At 53.4% G+C, this 19529-nt stretch overlaps 1 protein-coding gene across 3 annotated transcripts in view; it reads left to right on the top strand.

Moving 5' to 3' along the window:
* CASZ1 (castor zinc finger 1) overlaps nucleotides 1-19529 on the top strand; it is a 195083-nt gene that overhangs the window by 104454 nt on the left and 71100 nt on the right. Inside the window, exon 1 of one of the 3 annotated variants that reach the window (XM_066334523.1) lies at nucleotides 5611-5734. The exons of 1 other annotated variant lie outside the window; for it this stretch is intronic. In XM_066334523.1, the coding sequence (XP_066190620.1) occupies nucleotides 5686-5734 (49 nt within the window). In that variant the 5' untranslated portion in view covers nucleotides 5611-5685. Of the gene's footprint in view, nucleotides 1-5610; nucleotides 5735-19529 lie in introns of those variants that run through there. One more of the 3 variants, XM_066334521.1, reaches the window with a different exon arrangement.

Raw genomic sequence — 19529 nt, 5'->3', positions numbered from 1 at the left:
AAGCTCTTTCGGAATGGAGATTGCTGGCTAACAGGATTACAGGGACGATAGCTCGGCACTGCCAGTCCGGGCTCCTTCAGTAATGCAATCGCTGCGTCTGCCTCACACTTACCGCCCGCCGCTGCTCCCGCACCCCGGCCCCGGGCCAGGGCTCCCGAGGGGCCGGGTCCGTGTTCCGCCGGGGCTCTGCCGCCTCTGCCCGCGCTGCCGCTGCGCCCCCGGGCACGGGGGTGTCCTGTACCTGCACACAGGTCCTGTACCTGCACACAGGTCTGTGCCGCACAGGGGTCTGTGCCCCACACGGGTCTGCGCCCCTGGGCACACGGGTGTCCTGTACCGCACATGGGTGTCCTGTATCTGCACACAGGTCTGTACCTGCACACGGGTCTGTGCCGCACACGGGTCTGTGCCCCACACGGGTCTGTGCCGCACACGGGTGTCCTGTACCTGCACACGGGTCTGTGCTGCACACAGGTCCTGTGCCCGCACACGGGTCTGTGCCACACATGGGTCTGTGCCACACACGGGTCCTGTGCCCCACACGGGTCTGTGCCTGCACACGGGTCTGTGCCACACACGGGTCTGTGCCCCACACGGGTCTGTGCCTGCACACGGGTCTGTGCCACACACGGGTCCTGTGTCCCCCCGGGCGCGTTCCCTGAGTCGCTCAGAGCCGCTGGCACGTCCCCCGTGTCAGCAGCTGGAAGCTCAGGCCGCCCACTGCACAGGCAGGGCCAGCCCACGCCGATACACACGGATTGTGTCTCGGGCAGATCTCGGGACGAGCCCACCACCAGGCTCGCGTATGAGGGGACGCTCTGTCTTCCCTCCCTGTGCTCCAGTGAGCATCCTGCTGTCACATCCAGGTGAGGAAGAGCAGTCAGTCCCCGATGTGTGCAGTCCTGGGTCTGCTGCCCATTTCTTACCTCCTCCATCATCTCTTCTCATTGTCACTTCTAACGAATGAGTGACTTCTTCATTGGGGACAGTGCCTGACAGTGCTCTGTACTTCAGTGCTCCACATGGGAGCAGGGGTGACATGGCCTCTGCCTGTGATGGGGCAGGTAGAACAGAGCAAACAATGTGCCAGGTTCCCTCCGCCTTCCCTCCTTTCTCCTTTTGCCCCTGCCCAAGCCACATAAAATCCAGAGTGAATTTATGGAGACCTGCCCTACTCCAGTGTCAGAGTCCTGTAAAATCCAGCCTGTCTCTTGACCTGCCCCATCTCTGTTACTTGCTGGGCTGTGTGTTGGTAGCCTTTACTGATCTGCCCGGCCCATGTCAGGACAGAATTGCTGGGGGAACAAGTCATTGCCCTCTAGAGTAAGCAGGGTGGCAGCTCATCTCTAGCCACCGCCCCTTGACATCTCCTTGCCATTAGGCCTTCCACATGTGTCCAGAGCAGGACAGTCTCTGCTAATTGATCCATGACAATCCAGCCCTGTCCTGGGTGCTGCAGGACCACGCACAGGGCTTCCTGTGTTTGTGCATTTACATGTGACTTTGTGTGTGTGCACGTGGCATGTGCTCAAGTTTTTGTTTGCATCCAAGCATGTCTCTGCAGGAACACAAGCTGGCTTGCAGATCCTTTAGACAGAAATCACTATTTTGTTCTGCGCATGCCCCATGCAGGAATAGGTCTTGCCCAGTCAGGGACCCATCCTTGGGCAGCAGTTTCCCGTCCCAGCTGCCAGCTTTGCCAAGCCCGGGCTCAGGTGCTTTGTGGGGTTCAGGATGGTTCAGGGTGCTCTTTGCTGGTTTTGCAGGCAGAGCACCTGCTTCTGAGTGCTAGGTACCTTCCCTATTGGACCTGCTGCCTGGATAGGACTATGCCCTTACCTCCTCACCCTGAAATCCCCAGGCTGCACTTTTAATTGCTGCACTAAATTGTAACTAATTGTTAGTGCATTCAAACCCCTGCCACTCCTTTCCCCCAAGTCTTCCTGGGCCCCTGTGGAGCACACGCCGCGTATGTTCAGCGCCGTATGGCCCGTTCCCAGTACAGTCATTCCCTCTGGGCAGTGGTCAAGAGATGAGCAGCACTGGCTTCCAGCAGATGCTGGAAGCTGTGGAGTGCCTGGAAAAGCAGTAGCCACATGGTGGGGACCTGGTGTCAAACTGTTTGAGTAAGGCCAAAGGAACAGTAAACGGCAGAATTGCTCCCAGCAGAGCCCACCCCAGCACGCTGAGACTTAGCATAGCTGCTTTGGCAAGGGGTTCTGGGAGCTGTGTGCCAATAATGTGATTGAAACTGAATTGAGAAGGAAGGAGGGAAAGAGAAGGAAAGGGAAAGAAAGTATGGATTGTCTGCTCCTGCCGCCCAGGCCCCGAGGCCTCTGGGCACCTCCCTTGACGAAACAGAAATCAAACAAAATTACAGAAATAGGGCAAGAGCATTTGCCTAATAGACTCCCCAAGCAGGAGCAGGAGGAGGGGCACAGCACTGCCAGATCTCCAACCTGCAATCTGAGAGCCAGCGCCCTGATCCCACATGAATCCAGAGCACAGTCCCAGGCCCCCAGGCCAGCTCCAGCTAAGGAGGGAGAAACTGCCAAGAAAATGGGCTAAGCATAAAAAACAAAGGTAGAAGAGACACAAAAAAGGGGGATGTCCCACATCTCAGTGTGACTCACCCCCTGCTCAGCCCTGGCACACTGTCTGCGGGGAAAGCATTAAACTGTAATAATAATAAATTAATCATCCTTCCCCCTCCCATTGCACTTTTCATCTGCGGATCTCTGAGCACCTGGCAAACATTAATTACCAAGAGCTCCTGATGCCCCTGGGAGGGTGGAAGGGACACAGAGAGATCTCTTCATCTGCCACGGAAGGGCAGACGTGGTGGGAGTGGACGGGGCGGCCCTTGCCATGGCACAGAAGCACAGTTCAGAGCAGGGTGAGGGGTGCTGCCTTCCCTCGAGTGCTCCTGGGGAGCAGGGGGTCCAGGAGCCTCTTCATACCGCGGTCAGAAGCAGCTTTTCCTCAGAGTGGATCCATACCCTGGAGGGACAAGGGAAGGAAGGGAGATGCTGCCCTCATGGGGGGCACAGGAGCAGAAAGCTTCAGAGCCCTTGAGAGAGGAAAGAACCAACTTTCCTTGGGTAAGAGGCAAAGGAGGGAGTATGGGGAAATAAAACCTGATCCTGTGACAGGAGATCGCTGAGATAGGAAATCAGGCCTTGCCATTGCGTCAGCTGTAGGGCGTGGATTTCACCTGAAAAAACACCTTGGCAAGTTGTTCCTGCAAGGAGGAGTGGGAGGGACAGTGGGAATTCTGTGGAGGGGATCCTCCAGGTGTGTTTAGGTTGTGTATGTGGGTTCATGTGTGTCATGGTGTATGGATATGTGTATATTTGAATGTCAGTGAGCACAGAGTATAATTTTCCTTGTGGAGGGCATATGCATGTTGCATGTGCATGCTGGGATGGGAGGGTTGGGGAACATTTGTATACTGATGTGTGAACGTGCTCAGCTTGGTGCACATAGAAGAACAGGTATGTTTAGAGGGTCTATGGGGCTGTGTATGTGTAGTGACATATCTGTGTTAGAAAGTGTGCTCCTCTTTGTTGGGAGTTGGAGATACAGCTGGGGTCCACTGTCTTAGGGAACAATGGTGGTAAGCAGAACTCCCACTCCTTAAATATTAAGTTCACAGGAGAAGCAAAAGTGAAGACATCTGACATAAAGTGCAGTGAACTTAGGGGACCTGTCAGCGAACTCAAACCTGGAAGGAAGTGTTGAGTCCAAACTGAGCTATTACAGAGCCTGCACAAACAATGCTAGTTCTGTTCATTACTTCTCAGGGTGGGATATTCCTTGGCAGGTGCTGCAGTGCCTGATTCTGGTGTAGGGACCTGGGCAGGCTCTGCTGAGGGTTATGGTTGATGTTGGCTGGGCTGGTGCCTGCGCTGGGGCCAAGTGAAGGCAGCATTTTAAAGGCAGCACTGGGTGACAGTGCTGATTGGAGCTGATGATGTGGTTAGAAACCAGTGATCAGGGAAGTCCAGACAGTGCTGATAAAGCAGGAGCTTGACTGCATCAGTGGGAAGGTGAGTCCCATATAGAGCTCTGTTCAGGAGTGCTGCTTGGCTGGGCAGCCCCCAGGCAGGGCACACTTGCCTCCTGCCTGCCACTGCTGTTCCCACGTGCTTCCTGGCTTGGAAGGTCGCTGGGTGACTGTGTTTCACTAGACTTTGTTTAGATTTTTTTCTGAGAGAAGCCAGAATATTTGTGGTTTCCACAAATGACTCCCCTCTCCTCTTCCCTCTCCCTGCCCTCTGGCCTGCTTCGCTGCCTGTGCGTTTTTGCCCATGCAAATGCAGCACTACTGAGGTGATGAGCTACAGTTTGTGTTGCGTCTCTGGGCTCAGGACACTATCTGGGTGCAGCACATCCTGGTGCATGGAGCCAAACACACCTGGACTCCTTCCAGCCCTGTGACTAACCTGTCCGGCCACTTCTGGCAAGTCACTTCCCTCACTAGTGCCTCAGTTTCCCCATCCCTAGTGGGGTAATGATGCTGGCCTCCTTTGAGAAGCACATTAAGTTCTGCTTATTAAAAGGATTTTAAAGCTGGTAAGTCCATGGGCAGCTCCCTGTGAGCCGCGGTGAAGAGCCCAGCTCTGCCAAAATCCTGGAGCCAAACGTGGTGTGTTCACAAAAACAGCCTACAACCTGCTCAAAATACCTATTTAATCAGGTAAATAATCTGCTCGTTTGTTTTAAAGAAAGAGGCTTATATCTGTGTTTACCCAACACACCTCTCAGAACCTCCCTCGCATTCTTTGCTACTTAGAAAAATAAAGCCACAAAAAATGAGGAAATTCACTGCAAAAGGGCCCCCTTCCCCACGCCTCCCGAGGGCCCGGCGTTCAGGGGTCGAGCGGCGTGATCTTCCCGAGGGCCACTGGGCAAGATGCCTCCAGGGTTGTGACACCCGCCGGCGGCGGCCACCAGTGCCCCGAGGGCTCCAGCCCTCCTCGGTGCGCGCTGCCACCGGCACGGCCGAGCGCGGCCCCGCGTGGGACGGCGGTGCCGAGGCAACCCTCGGTGCCCCTGCCCGCGGCTCCTGCCGTGCCCGGCACCCGGGGCGCCGCTGCCGCTCGTCCGGGCCCCTCCGCCCCCGCTCCATCCATCCCCTGGCGGTTCGCCCCGCCGCTCGGGGCCCCGGAGGAGCCAGCGCCGCGGGCCGGGCGGCGGCGATGGCAGCGGGGCACGGCGGCGGGCGGCGCTGTGTGCGGGGCGGCCCCGCGCTCCTTCCCCGCCGTGTGGCACCGCCGCGGGGTGCGCCCGAGGTGACCCCGCCGCCGCTGTCCCCCGGCATGGCACGGCACGGCCCGGCACGGCACGGCACGGCCCCGCGCCTGCCCCCGCGGCTGGTCCGGCACGGCACGGCCCCGCGCCTGCCCCCGCGACCTGGCCTGGCCCGGCACGGCCCCGCACCTGCCCCCCGACCCGACCCGGCCCGGCACGGCACGGCCCCGCACGGCCCCGCACCTGCCCCCGCGGCCGGCCCGGCGAGGGGCGGGTCCGCGGCCGTCTGTCACCGCCCCCCGCGGCGGCGCGCCCGCCCCCGGCCCCGCTGCCAAAGTGACTCGGGGAGGACCGGCACGGCAATGACATCAGTGCTTTAAACAACTTGTTATTCGGGAGCAATCAGCTGCAATTAGGTATTAATTAAGTATTATGAAAGTTGATTATTTAAGTGAATTCGGCTTTCGTCTCTCCGACTATGGTAAGTACAGCACAATTGTCTTTTTCCTGCCCCCAGCCCCCCGCCCGCCTCTCGGCGGAGCCCCCGTTCGGGCGGCCGCTGGTGCCGGTGCCCCGCGCCGGGCGGTGCGAAGCGGAGCGCTGTCCGCTCCTCCGCGGGGCCGGCGCTGCGGGCGGCGCAGCCTCTCGGACGCGGGGCTGCCGCCGCACCGAAACTTTTGTTGGCGGGTGCGCGGTGCGGAGCTGCGGGCCGGGCGGTGCGGTGCCGGGCGGTGCGGTGCGGTGCCGTGCGGCGGGGGGGCTTGCCGCCTCTTTCGCTTCGCTTCTTTCACTTGTTTTACGGAAGTTGCTCCCGCGCCCGCCGCAGCCTCGGCCCCGCTCTCCCGGCCCCGCCGAGGGGAACCGGGGGCTCTGCTCCCTCCGCCGGTCCTTCCCGGCAGCGCGGCCCCCGCGGGCCGGGGCAGCGGGGCGAGGAGCGGGCTGGTCGTGAGAGGATGCGGAGGGGAAGTTTATGGGGGTTTTGAAATGATTCTGCCTTTGTATTTGTTGTAAGTTTGTGTGGGTTGTTTTCTCTTTCATTTTTTCCCCCTCCTGAGCTCTGGCGTGTCGGTGGTAAAGGTTGCTTGTCAGGTTCCTGTACTGCCTAAATGAAAAGGAATTTAATTTATTTGGGACAAGGCAGTGTCAGATGAAGAGGCTGCTTATTACATTTAATGAGTTGTTTTTTGGTTGGGTTTTTTTTTTTCATCCTGGGCATATCTGGGATGGGTTTGTTTTTGTCCTTCCATGTGAGGTGTCTGAGACCTCCCCCACCCCTTCCCATCATGCAGGGAGGAGGAAAGGTGGCCAGGCTGGGGCAATGTTTTGGTTTTAGATTACAGGCCCTAGTATTGGGGTTGGGTGTGTTTTTGATTGTAGCTTTTTGTGGCTTGTCCACTGGTTTTTGATCAGGTGTCAGGATGGAGAGTAGGTTCTGGCCTGATGCTGGGTTGGGCTGGTGGCCCTGCTGGGAGTGATGATGGACGGGTCTCTCTCAGGCTAGAGTGTGATGGCTACCAGGAGCTGCGGGGCTCAAAGGGTTGGTGGGTTTTCCAATTCTTGGGCCGTCTGGATCAGCGTCTCAGTTAGATTTGACAAAATGTGCAGATTCAAAGTTTTTAGTAGGAATCAATCCGTTGGGAGATGTTACCTTCATCAGGGACCAGGTCCCACCACCGTGGCCCCATACTGGCTAACACAGCTATACCTGCTCCTCCAAAATGGTGTAAAGCATTCCTTGCCATTTTAAAAACCAAATGGCAGCAATGAGCCAAACAGGCCTGTGCTGGCGATGTGCCATGGTCCGGGTAATTACTGCCAGAGTGTATGTGTGTGTGTGTTGTTTTTTTTTAATAAGGAGTAAGATGGTAATAAACTGGTTGATGATTGACTGGGCCTGAACTATGTACTCTGATATTGTGAGCGAGAGGATAATTTTGTCGTCGTTTATTCCATTTATTTACTTATTTCTACCATTGATACCAGGAACTGAGTGGCTCCAGAGCCGCTTCCACCTGCGGGCGCGACGTGCCGGCTCTGCCTGGGTCCGGCCGTGGGCGTGCGGCTGCCTCCCTTCTAGATCAAGAAGCTGGGATGCTGCGTGGGCAGCCCAGGAGCTAAGGATGTGGTGAAACTGCGGGAGGGCAAATGCTTTAAAGAGCAACAAAGAGTGACTTAGGCCGATCTCCACGTCGAGGAGCCGTGGCAGCTGCCCGGCCGTCCCGGGCCGCGGTGCCCCGGGCGGGCCGGGCTGTGCCCCGGGCGGGCCGGGCTGTGCCCCGGGCGGGCCGGGCTGTGCCCCGGGCGGGCCGGGCTGTGCCCCGGCCCTGCAGTGCCCTCTGCCGGCTGGAGCCCTGCCCGCTGCCCCGGGGGGTTCCCCCGCCGAGGGGCTGCCCAGCCGCCGCCTCCCCCTCCCCAAAAAAGGGACCCTCCTCCGCCGCGGAAGTGTCGTGGGCGCTCAGCCTCGCCAGCGCTGCGCCCAAGTAACACGTGGGTTTGGGTCTGCAGTGTGGGAACCCGGGGCTGCAGGAAGCCATGGAAATGAGGATCGGGGAGATCTCTTTAAGTCAGCATTACGGTCTGTGTGTGGGTGAACCCGTCTTGTCATGATCTTGGGGCAAAGACCTGCCCCATAATCACCACCTCTAACCCTTATCTACTTGGGGCAGCTTATCTCCCTCAGTTGCTGCCTCTTGAATTCTCTCCAAGCCCTCAGGCAGTGACTCTCCAGAGGCAGTGCCCGAGGGCTGCTCATACGAGCTGCCAGCTGGCAGAGGCAAGTCCAGAGGGGTTTCTTTCCCAGAGGGACTCGGTAGTGGGGTCTGACAGTCTGCTCTTGCTGAGGGCTTTCTCAGCTCAGTCAATCCTTGCATGGACCTTCTAGGGCCAGAAATGTTAGTAATGGTTAAGGACTGAAAAGAATTTGTAGACTGAATCCATCTGCCCAGGAATGTGGCAAGATGTTCCCTACAATGTGACTTTCTGCCAGTCTGGTTTTAAATACCTTGATTGACTGGGTGCTTGTCACTTCCTTTGGGAAACTGTTCCCCAGCCTAGTTATCCTTGGTATGAGATTAAAGGAACTGACCTCCGAATGAAGACCGAGGCACCTATGGTTAATGGGCGGAGGAATACCCAGTTTCCCACTTGAAGGGTCATTTTGTGTCATTGTCAAATCACTGCTGTTGTTTGAAATACCCAGTTGATAGAAACACCTTCTTTGGGCTGGTGACAGCTTTTTTGTTTGGTTAGTTTTTGACCAGATTTTTTGGGAGGCATTGGCTCAGTCAGGGTTGGTGTCATTCCTGAGCTCATGCTCTACAAAAGGTTCCCAGGGAGTTGGTTTGAGTATTCATGTCCCATTCCAGTAGTTCTCTGAGATACTTGTTGGGTGGAAAGCATTCAAATGGCTTAAACCTACTCAGTGAAGACTGTTCCTGGGAGAAGGGTTTAGCAGGGCAGGAATTAACCTTCCCATCATGGACTACACAGTGCCCAGCTATTACTTGGAGAACATGCTTCAAAGCTGCCTCAAGTCCATAGGAATGTTTCTACTGCTTTGGCACTATGGAGAGATAACTCACAGAACGACCAGAAAGTTGGCCTCTGAGATAAATTCCTGTTTCCTCACCTGTACTGTGTCTGCTGGATCTCACAAGTCCTTCTAGACCAGGTCTGCCACTGACAGAGTGGGGTCTGCTGATGCTGCGGGTACTGTGTCTGAGACACAGAGTCCCGGAGGGGAACTTGTACTGAAACTGGCTGGGAGTGGTACAGATATCTCAACTGGAGGGGACCAGATATTTGATGTATGGTTTCCACATCATGAGTTTCTCTTTCTGTTTTCCTGAACTATTTATGCTCCTACCCAGAGTCCTCTTTCCTGCAATTGGAAAGTACTATCTGAGCTGGAATTTATCTCAGGATTTTGCCTACACAGCATTTTGTGTCCCACTTCTTGCACTTGGCTGTCCTCACAGCGAGAGCCTCTGTGGCCACTGTGACTCTCCCTCTGACACCAGTCGCACCCCATGGCTGCTGTGCAGCCTACAGTTTTGGTGCCCTCTGAAAAGTTGGTTGAAAGTGGAAAGTAATGAAAAATCCTGTAGTAGATGAAGATAACCATTGCCTGTGCTGCATCTCCCATCTCCACCTGGGCTCCTTCCTCCCTCCCAGGGTTCAAAGACGCCGTTCCCAAGGTTTGGAGAGCTCAGGTGCCACCCAGGCTCAGCTCCCAGAAGTGCTGACATTGCAGAGGCCGTGCTAGCCGATCCAGCTGAGGTTGGGGAGAACCAACGTCCTCGTCCTCAGCTGCACTTTGCAAAGCAAAGAGGGGGCAGAGGAGGCTTGGCTGGAAGCAGGGGAGGGGCAGAACCTCCAGCCAAAAGTCCCACGCGGCACCGTCTCCTCCCCTCCGGTTCAATGCGGACTGGATCAATTTGGACGTCTTCAGCAATAAAAAATGCCGATGTCGTCCTAATTCACTAGGCCCCGAGATGACAGCAAATTTACATTTTTTAATTAAACTAGCAGCCAGTTTTTATGAGAGGGGGCTGGGTTATGCAAATCAAATGGTTGTGTACGAAAGATTAGGAGAGTTTGGGAATAAATTCCACAAATGCTAATAAAAAAAAAGAGAGAAAATGAGAGGGGGGAGAGAGAGGGACATTGTTCCATTAGCCCCTTTTAGGCTGATTTCCCTAGGGAGAAAGCTATGGGGGGTGAGAGATGGAGGCAGCTTTCAGAGACAGGTAAAATCCATTTTGAGGATGGAGAGCCCCTTGGACCAGGTGCTCCCTGTTTCCTCTCCAAGGGCTTGCAGGGGGAGATGGAGGCAGAAATTGGTGACACAAGAAAAACTTGTAGGTTTCTAATCCCCATTCCTGCTTGACCAGTGACTTATGAGCTGGTACAGCAGCCGGGACTGACTTGAGGAGGTAGAAGGTGCACAGTGCTCAGGTGCTGGAGGGGCACAGGTAGATGAAGAGCTGGGCCAGGTCACCGTGGTGACCAAGAGGGTGGATGTGACAGGGTGACAGGGCAGTCCCTGGATGGGCAAAGCCCAGGGGCTATGCAAAGCTTCTCCAGATAGGGCCTATCTTTGGGCTGGCAGATGGTCACAGAGCAGGGCTACAGCTGGGATTGGTACCCTGGGGCTTCGTCTCCTTTGTGCAGCTCTTGTGGGTGGGCTCCTGGTCCCTGGCAGGACCAGGCAGTAATGGTGATCACAGGTGAGGGTCTAGACTGCTGTTCCATGTAAGCATAGGCTTTATCTGCAGAGCAGAGTGTGTTTTGGAGAGGGATGGTGGTGCTTTTCCCTCACCCAAACTGTGGAGCCCCTTGTTGCCCATCCATAGAGCTCTCAGAGGCTGACTCCAGCTGTCAACATCTCTTTGCAGTGCGTTAACCTGGCACCAGTCTTCATCTCTTTCTCAAGGGACTTTCCATCTTTCTTCATGTGGTGATTTCAGCATATAAAAGTTGGTCAAGTCCCTTCAGGAAGAAATAGTTACAGTGAACAAAATGCATGTGTTTCAATCATGTAAAATATGTTCTTGTATAAGTTTCCCAAAGAATTCCAAGTTCTTGTTGCATTTGGGAGTTAGGTGTGGTGGCTGGGTACCAAAGCAATTGTTTGCTCTGCTATGGAGAAACAAAACCAGAAAATTTCTGGAGGCTGGGAAACTGCTTAAAGCTTCCAGTCCTAAGGCAGTTTCATGCTTGGAATAAAAGCTGAACAACCCATGTAGGTTGGCAAGAGAAAGCAAAGGGTGGAGAACAGGAGATACAAGGGAAAAGGATGGGAAGACTAAGGTCACTGGGTGCATTTTATGACAATCCCCTGAGGATTTGGTGCCTCACTAGGGAGCTTTGCCACCCATTCCTGGTTTTGGGGTGTGAAATGATGATTCACCAACATGCTCATGTTTTGCTTTGGAGAGGTGGCATTTTAGCAGAGCCTCTCTTGTGAAATCAGTGAAAACACCAGGCTCTGGTGGCACATTTCTGAAGGTGTTCCCCACACCCAACACCTACATCCCCATCACCCTGTCCCGAACATGCACGTCTGCCCCAGACACTCACCCACCTCCACGCTCCCGGACACTCACGTGTTGGTGCACTGAACTTCATGTTCCCCAGGTTGCTCTTCTCAAGACATTGCCATGATGAACACTGTGGTTCTGTGCACTTGCATCATCGTTGCCATGAGTGAATCTTTTTTTGGCAGCAAGAGAAGAGGGGTATGGTCTGTGCCCTGTGTGTTGGGTGTCTCTGTGCTCCCACAGCTCTGCAGTGAAGCCCCCACTGTTCTGCTGGGCTGAACGATGGCCGTGGTGTCATGGCTTGGTCCACAGCCTCAGACAGGCGGCCGCACAGGGGATTTTTGTAACACGGGTTTCTGAGCTGAACTAGGGCCAAGTTCAGCCTAAATCTAACAAAGAGCTCCAGAACAGGTCTGTGAGACATGGCAGAGTCTGAGGATTTGGTGTAGGATGAATAACTCCTAATCTATAAAGTCGGCATAATCATACTCCCCTGTGCAGCCCAGAGCCAGGGCTGGGTGCTCAGGGATGGAGATAAGGAGGAGGCCTGGCTGCTGTCCATGGGTGGGTGCGGGGGTCGGGCAGGAGCACTCCTCCCTCCGGCCGGGGCGGGGTGCCAGGTGTGGGAGAGCGGAGCCCACGCCCACCTGCCCCGGGCACCTCTGGCATCCCAAAGGTGTGCCCAGGGTGGGTTGTCACCTGCAGGGGGGCCTCTGCAGGACCTGGGCTGGGGGGTGAAGAGCTCCAGCCGGCCTGTTCTGTTGGAATGGCACGGTAGTGTCAGCCCTGCTCCCAAAACTGGATGGGCCAGGGCAGAGTAGAGGAAGAACCAGGAACTTTGCACTTCCATACATGGGAAACAGTCAAAAGCCAGGTAGCAACACCAGCTTTTGTCTGGTATTTCCAGAAAAACCCGGCAGGACCTGGCATCCCAGGGCATAATTTATTATGGAAAAATAAAATAATAAAGTACCAATCCCTTTGAGGCCTGAGTCATAGAAGCATCTTCTCATTAAAGCAGCTCCACCTCTCTGCCTGGTGTTTGCCAGCTCCATGCCTATATGAATCCACTCCCTGAGCTGCCTCACCCAGGGCAGCCCTCCTCCTCCTCCTCCTGTGCTTCCCCAGCACACCTATCCTCCAGCACCCCCTTCCCCTGTGTGGAGGAGTTCCACATCTCAAGCCAGCTTCTCCCCAGACCCCTCACCTTTAGGTCAGGTGGGTGTTTTGTTGGTGTGTGTTGTAGACAAATGTCTTCATCTTTTCACCCACCCACCTCCCACCCCTGTGCTCTCAAGTTCTCTGGGCATGGGCCTGGCTCCCACGAACCCTTCTCCTGGCCGTGTGGTGTGAAGGTGTGTGTGGTATCTTTCCGTGGCTTGAAGCTCTCTTCCAAGTGGCCCTCTGCAAGCAGAAAGAGGAGAGGAAGCTGCTCCTGGAGTAATTACCATCTGCATGTCCCGAAGGCAGGCAGCAGATGTTAGCAGAGGAGGACAGGATTGGAAGAGGGTGAGGGAACAGAGGCTGGGAAAAGGAGGTCTGATTTTTCTTCTCGATTGCATATGAATTTTCTTAACTGAAACTCAGTTGGACAAGAATCCCAGTTCTGCAGAGTTGATCCATGCACTTGGAAACTTGAGGGGAAAGCTCCTTTGCTTGCTCTTGCTGTGTTTTCTGTCACTCATTCCGCTTTTCTCAGCCTTTTTTTTATGCTGCACTATTTAACTTTTCTTACTAAATAGCTTTCCTTTATGTCCTCCTTCCTTTCCATATTCCCACAGACCTGTCACTCTTTGTCACTCTCCTGGACTTCCATTCTGTCTTTGATTCTGTCTTGCTTTCCCTTTCCTTCCCCCCTCCCTTCCATTGTCTTACTCTATTTTTCATTTTCCCATTTATCTGTGGGCTGATATTCAGATGAGCAAACTTCTTCCAGTTAAAGGAGGTCATGAATATTAGGATTTTTCTATCAAACAATGAAATATGGCTCAAATTACCCTAAAGAATAGGGCCCTTTTCATAAACCACCTGCTGTTTTTTTTGAAAGAAAGCACAACCACTCGCCTGTGTGCTCCAAGCAGTTGTCTCACATCTTTACCTCGCCAGACTTTGCTGTTCCAGTTTCTTCTGCTGAATTTGTTGCTCTTGGTGGAGTAAGTCTGCTCTTCCCAGACTGCCAGCACCCAATGAGTCTAGGTTTGGACAGGTTGGAACAGGATGGGGATTCTGGCAGGATCCTCGCTACTTTAAATGTTGGTTTGTGATTGTGCTTTTTTGATTGTGGTGTGCATATTTTAGGGTTTTATTTTTGTTTTCAACAAACAACATTCTGGTCTGAAACTCATTTGGTCTGAACCTCTCAGCTCGGCTGAGGGATCTCATTCAGATGTTAGCACGCAGTGGGGCATGGACACACATGGACCCCGCACCTTCTCCTTGTCTGGCTGGTGTGGACCAACCCTCACTCCCCGGCTGTGGTCATTTCCTCCTGGCTCTCGTGGTCCTGTCCCTTTCCTCCCAGCAACATGGCTTCAGAGAAGGACCTCTGAGCACAGTGGCTGCAGCTGGCTCTGGGAGAGCCAAGTCTGTGCTGCACGAGGTCCTCCATTCCTTGTGGTCCTGGCTGTGCTCAGCTGGACAGTGCTGTGCCTTTGCCAGGGCAGCACCAGTGCAGCTTGGGGACGTGGAGAGTGGTGGAGTTGTGCCCCAGGGCCTGGAGAGCTGCAAGCAGAAGAGCCCCTATGCTCCCTTGGGAGTTGCCACGAGGCAGGCATGGGTAATGCCAGAGACAGGGACAACAGAGGATACCAGCTTGTCTCAGGCTTGTGTTCTGTTTTCAGTCCAGCCTATTTATACTCTTCATAGTTGCTATTTTTTCCCCAGTTACATGAATGTGTCTTGTCCTCACTCTCTTCCATATTCCCTGAGCAAACCTTTTTTTGCGTGTCTTTGCTGGGAAGCTCACAGCACCATTCCTCCTGGGCAGAGACCACACTTGTCTGAGGATGCACCTCTCACTGGTGTGCTCGCTCCAGGAGCCTGCTCCAGCCCTTCCACCCTCTCCCACCTGCATTTCCCTGGACAGAAACTGCGCACACAGCCTGGGCTGTGTGAACACGGAGTTTGTTTTGCCAGGGTGACCTGTTTAATCATCTCATTTTCTGGTGGCCGTTTATTCCTCGTTTCCACGGTTACAGCCCCATTAAGAGGAGAAGCAATAAGGCAGCGAGTCAAACAGGTAATAAAAACATTAAAGCCATGTGCGCATTGGGAGGGAGGGAGGGCAAGCAGCACTCAGTGAGACGAGACGGGCCGTGCCAGGGAGACAGAAGGGTCACAGGAGCCTGTGCACAGTGTGGTGACACCCAGCTCAGTGCCCAGCCTCTGCAGGGGCCTGGCAGCCAACAAAGTGTCCCACAGCATTCTACCCTGCTCTCTCGCAGTGTGCTGACACTCAGGACAATGTCACTGTCACCAGTGTGCTGCTTTCCCCATTGCTGTGCTGCTAAGGCAGAGTTGCAAGTGGAGAAAAGCACTCAAAATTAGAGTGTACTTTTTCTGTATTTTCTGTCAGGGCTGTGAGTGTCTGGCAGAATTTGTAACTTTCCGTTTAGTTCTGGTGATGGTGGTGGACCCAAATATTTATCCCTGTGACAGCCCCACCGTGGCACTTGCCCAGGTCCCTGCTCTTGCTGCTGTCAGCTGTGCTGCTCCCCTGCAGAGCCGTGGCCCTGTGCAGTTCCTGAAGTAGAACTGACTGTTCCACACTACACCGAGGTATTCCCAGCCAGCTACCTGAGCCAGCACAACCTAGAGTACTGTGACACTGGTTTGAGGCTTTCCTAGGTAGAAATCCCTGTACATGGAAGGCCATGTTTCTGCAGCCTCCAGGAGAAGGTCAGATGCCATGGAAACAAGATAGCCAGGTATCTGCTGCACAGCAGGGCATAGGGCTGGGGAGTGGCTGGGAGCTGCTCACCTGGGAGCAGTGGGGGATGCCTTCAGGCCATAGGTGGAAATGAGGGGACAGCTCTGGAGGGCAGGCAACACCGCTGGCAATTAGCTCTTTCCTGCTAGGAGGAATCTCCAGATTTCTGGCTTTTCATTGTGAGCTCCTAAAAGGAAAGTAGCAAAATGAAGAAACCTAAAGCAGCAACTCTGGAGTGAGGAGGAGGCAGAGCCCTGGTGCCTCAAGAGAAAAAAGACAACTGTTTTCAGCTGACTTCGCTCCAGGCAGTGGTCCTCAGGGAACCCCCCAGGGCTCTTGGAAGGTGGGAGCCTTTTGATACTATATGCTGGTTATTCCAAAACTGACTTGGCAAGCAGGGAGATGGGGGGCTCTCTTCCTTTGGGAAATTTTAGGCTAGATATACTCCTGGGTGTAAAACCATGACCTGATTGGCAAAAGCCAGCAAAGTTACTTTTCTCTGTAATTTCTCAGTGGCCACGGAGGCCAAGCAGCATTGGATCTTAGATGATGAGATGTTAGGTTTCAGGTTGCAGGTCACTGCCATGAAGGAGCAGGTGCCCACGGGCTGAGAGGGTTCTGACCCGTGAATAAGGGTGAGTTTCACTATGGATGAAAAAAGGTTATATTTAACAGTCCCACTCATATAGGTGGCACAGCACTGACAGCAAAACAGAAATATTCAGGAAGGCAAGCTATAAAGGAGAGCAAGAAAATAGTCACAGAACTGCAGTGAAATGGGGTGCTTTACCTGCTAGCTCTCTGTGTTGAAAGAGTCTGCCCTGTCACAGCCCCATTTTGCCCTGGTGGGATTTTTTTATTTATTTCTGACATTGTTTTGGGTTTTACAGTTTCTTTTCTCCAGACTTTATCAGAAAGCATATTTGTGGTGAGAGCCTGTGAAAGGACCTGGCTTGCTGAGTAAATGTTCAACGTGGAAATGAGCTGCATGACCTTGAGTGGGGGGAGAGGGAGGAAAGCTGACAGAAATTCATAAAAAGCTGAAAAAGAAAAGAACAAGGAGAAGGGAGGGGACAGGAAAAAAGATAAAAGGCCTGGCCAGACTGGAAGAAGTCACACAAGAGAGGAATAATGGTCTTTCTTGTTACAGCAGTGACTGGACCTGTCATATTAGGCTCTTTTAAAGAGCCCAATTCTAAGTTGTGCTGAGCACTGACACTTTGAAAAATAGGCCCATTTAAGGTGACTCAAGTTGGACAACAAAAGTCAGTAGTCACTTAAGATCATCTTGGCCTGTGTTCAGAAGGGTGAATTTTATCCTTGGCGAAAGGCCAGTGGGAGGCCTTTCTGTGTTCTGTTCCCGTTCCCAGAATAGGACTTGGGGTGGCTCCTGGGGCTTGTGCTGGTCCTTTGGGGCAGGGGCAGAACCCACTCTTCTCAGGTTTTGGGCTGAGCCCTCCCTGTGCAGGAGGCAGTGGTCACTGGCTGGGCTCATGTGTCAGCCCAGTTGTCTTTGGGCACAGAAACTGGGCTTGGATTTAATTGTGGAATTTTGGGGGGGGCTGTGGGTCTCTGGAGAAGGAGCTGGATGCTGCAAAGCCTCTTGTCCTCAGTGCAGGAGCAGACAGGAGCAGGAGATTTCCCAACCATCCTTGGAGTTCCTCTAGTGTGTGAGGTTGAGATGGAGACGCTTGATTTTGAAAACTAATGAGGATGTCAGTCAGAAAAGACCAACCACTGTTGCAAGGAAGAAAGTTTGAGTGGAAACACCCTGCTATCACTACCAGAGACCAAGGTGTGAGGTCCAAGCAGGCTTTGGAGCTTTGCTTTCCAAAACTGCCTGGTTTGGGCTTGATAGTTTTTGCTTCAGTCCCACATCTAGTCCTGGAGGATCTAAACTGGATTTTAAAATTGTGTTGTAGGGATTGGAGAGAGATTGAGCACCAAGTTTCTGCTGGTTCATATTCCTCTAGCATGTCCTCAGTACCTGGACGACTCCAGCTCTGGTGTCCCCTCAGTCCTGCAGTCCTTGGCTCTGGTGCCATTTCCATGAGGAATCTGGGCACCAAGGACCTGGCGCCCACAAGTTGAGGGGCTGGGGCAGAAACCCTTTTGCTCTTCAGGGAACCAATGGCTTCTGCTACTTTTTGTGTTGTTTGAATGCATGAGAAAAGTGTAAATGTGCATAGGCTCCCCTTACAGCTCATTCTGTTGTAATCTCTTTGACTCCCCAAATTCTCTTCATTTTCAAGAGGGGAAGCCTGACCTCAGTGGCATCAGCACTTCCAAACCACTACACACTAGCATAAGCAGTTCAGAGTGTGGGGCAAGGATTGTGCTGGAGCAGAGCTCTCATTTGTGTTGAAACAGGACTGATCACCACTCTTTGGTTAAACCTGAATAGCTGCACTAATGGTCCTCATATACACATCTTTAAATTTCAGTTCATTTAGGTGGGGGCTCGATTTCTTTCCATAAGCTTGAAAACTGTAGAGTAAGATTTTCATCTTCACTACTGGTATGGGAGAGCTGAACTGTATGGAGGGGAGTATTTTTTGATTTCTTTCCAGTTGGAGTGTGTGAAATAGTAAGGAAAAGTCTTGTCTAGTGATGACCTCAAAATAATTTCTCTAGCAGTGCAATGTGATGTCAGACAGACAATATGTGTCTGGGTGGGAAGCGCAGACAGTGGGGGCACGAGTGCCTGACACAGGGGAAACCATCAGCTTTGGGAGGAACTGGAACAAAGTCACCAGCACAGATGCCAGAGCAAGGAACTGTTAACTGTACATTTAATAGCTTTGGATGTTTGCTTTTATGTGACAGTTGCTGCTCAAGCAAACAGATTGGAGAATTCCAGACTTGCGTGGATTTCAGGGATTTTGTTTATGTGTGTTCAGCACGAGACCTGAGTGGGATGGGAGCACAGGGGTTGTTTCAGCAGGAGAAGGGCCCTCTACCCTGCTCCTCCCTGCCCCTGTGCACCTTCATTTTAGGAGCTGAGCCTTCTCCCTGTCTCTTACTCTTCCCTGAAGTCACTGTCCCTCCAAACTTAGCTCACTCACCTGCTCCCTGTGCTCCCAGTGCCATCCCACACTCCGGGAGCATCCTCTGTCCCGCTCTTCTGCCCCGTGATGTGTCCTCCTGCAGAAGCCTTGCCCTGTACTGAAAGCCCCATCTGGAAGTCAAACAGCCATGCCTGGGGTGCTGGCCCTGCCCGGCCTCCCCTGCCCAGCCTGGGGTGCAGCTGGAACTGTCCTGCCAGAACTGCAAGACAGAGGCACGTTTTCACAGTTTATTCTCCGAAAGGAGAGCCTGCAAGGGGTGAGGGGCAGACTCCTTGCAGCGAAGGTGTTAACAAATAGCAGGTGATTAAACATGACAAGCAGTGACATTTCTGTGTGGGGTTCTCAGTACCAGCAATGCCAAGAATGAAGCTATAAACCCTGACATTTTGTGTTATGCACTGAGGTTTTTAATAGACATCTTTCTCTCCCTCACCCCTGTTTGTTTCTTTTATTCCTCTATTCTCTTCTGTCCTCTTCTCCCTTTTCTCTCTCTTCCTGATCCTCACCCTGGCTCTGTCCCATCCCAAGTGCCCCCACCTCCGTCTCCCATCCCTCCCTTCCCACTCTTATCTTTGCTCTCTTGCTTCACTAGACTCATTTGTTCAATGTCCTTCACTTTAGCTTTTGTTTCTCTCTTCCTCCCTATTTTCTTGTTACACTTTTCCAAGATTTTTTGCTTTTCGTGGCATCATTCGCCCTTCCTTCCTCTTGTCTCCCTTGCTCTTAGCTGCGGTGTGTGCCATCTGCACACGCTGGCAGTGTCTCACACATATGCACTCCCACACTTTATTGCACACACACTGCCACTTCCCGCACACTTCCCTGCTCCCCCACGCTCCCGCTCTCTCCTGCGCTGTCTCTCACATACGCTCGCACTTGCTCTTTTCTTTCTGTGCTTCCCCTCTCCTGCTCTTCTTTGTCTTTGTTACTCCCTTCTGCTGTCATCCTCCCTCTGTCTGTTCTTTTCCACTCTCTCCCCTTCTCCCTCCCTTTCCTTTCTCTTTTTGGGGTCTGATGTAATACTCTAACCATGGGCAGCCAGGCCAGTTGCTTGTCAGGGAGCAGGTGTCCCACCCCTGAGTGATGTTTTTGTTAATAACATTTTTGCCCTGACTCAGAAGCCGTCATTTTGGAGATTGGTTGGTGGGGTTTTTTTAAGGACAGGAGCTGAGGAGGCTGAGCTTTTGGGAACAGTTGTTGGGTTTGTACTAAAAGGACGGCAACAGTTGTTCTGCTGAG

The sequence above is a fragment of the Sylvia atricapilla genome, chromosome 22, assembly GCF_009819655.1.
Source record: "Sylvia atricapilla isolate bSylAtr1 chromosome 22, bSylAtr1.pri, whole genome shotgun sequence".
In the NCBI taxonomy this organism is placed as follows: domain Eukaryota; kingdom Metazoa; phylum Chordata; class Aves; order Passeriformes; family Sylviidae; genus Sylvia; species Sylvia atricapilla.
This window is presented reverse-complemented; position numbering and strand designations above follow the sequence as displayed.